Source organism: Austrofundulus limnaeus, unplaced genomic scaffold (genome assembly GCF_001266775.1).
Source record: "Austrofundulus limnaeus strain Quisiro unplaced genomic scaffold, Austrofundulus_limnaeus-1.0 Scaffold18009, whole genome shotgun sequence".
Lineage (NCBI taxonomy): Eukaryota > Metazoa > Chordata > Actinopteri > Cyprinodontiformes > Rivulidae > Austrofundulus > Austrofundulus limnaeus.
The window spans coordinates 1-322 of record NW_013970411.1 but is presented as its reverse complement, the minus strand read 5'-3'; the positions used below and the strand labels follow the sequence as shown (position 1 = coordinate 322).

The 322-nt window shown below is 60.6% G+C and overlaps 1 protein-coding gene across 1 annotated transcript; it reads right to left on the bottom strand.

Annotated features, from left to right (window-relative positions):
- On the bottom strand, positions 1-306 carry LOC106512835 (kinesin-like protein KIF1C; the record flags this gene model as incomplete). The annotated part of the gene is given in 2 exon segments (XM_014001357.1): positions 1-80; positions 168-306. Coding segments are annotated over 2 exon segments (125 nt in total), but the record flags the coding sequence as incomplete, so codon positions are not given.
- Between the last annotated feature and the right edge of the window lie 16 nt (positions 307-322).

Below are 322 nucleotides of genomic sequence, written 5' to 3'. Positions count from 1 at the left end.
ATGCGGCACAGCTCCTTCATCTTGACGATGGAGAGCGCCTCGATCTCCTGCCGGGAGTGACGGAAGTCTCCCAGGGCCACCTGGGGGGTGGGGTGGGGGGCACAGGATCAGAGGATCAGAAACGAGCTGCAGGACTGGAACAGAAGACTTAGATCTGGGGTCTGGACCTCGTAGCAGATCTCCTTGACGGCCTGCATGCGCAGATCCTCCATGGTGACTCGTTTAGGGTCTTTGCTGATCCTCCTCCTCTGGGGGATCTGGTAGACCCTGAGGGGTTCCCTCCTCTTCCCGCTGCTGGGGAGGCCACAGCGCTTCACTATGG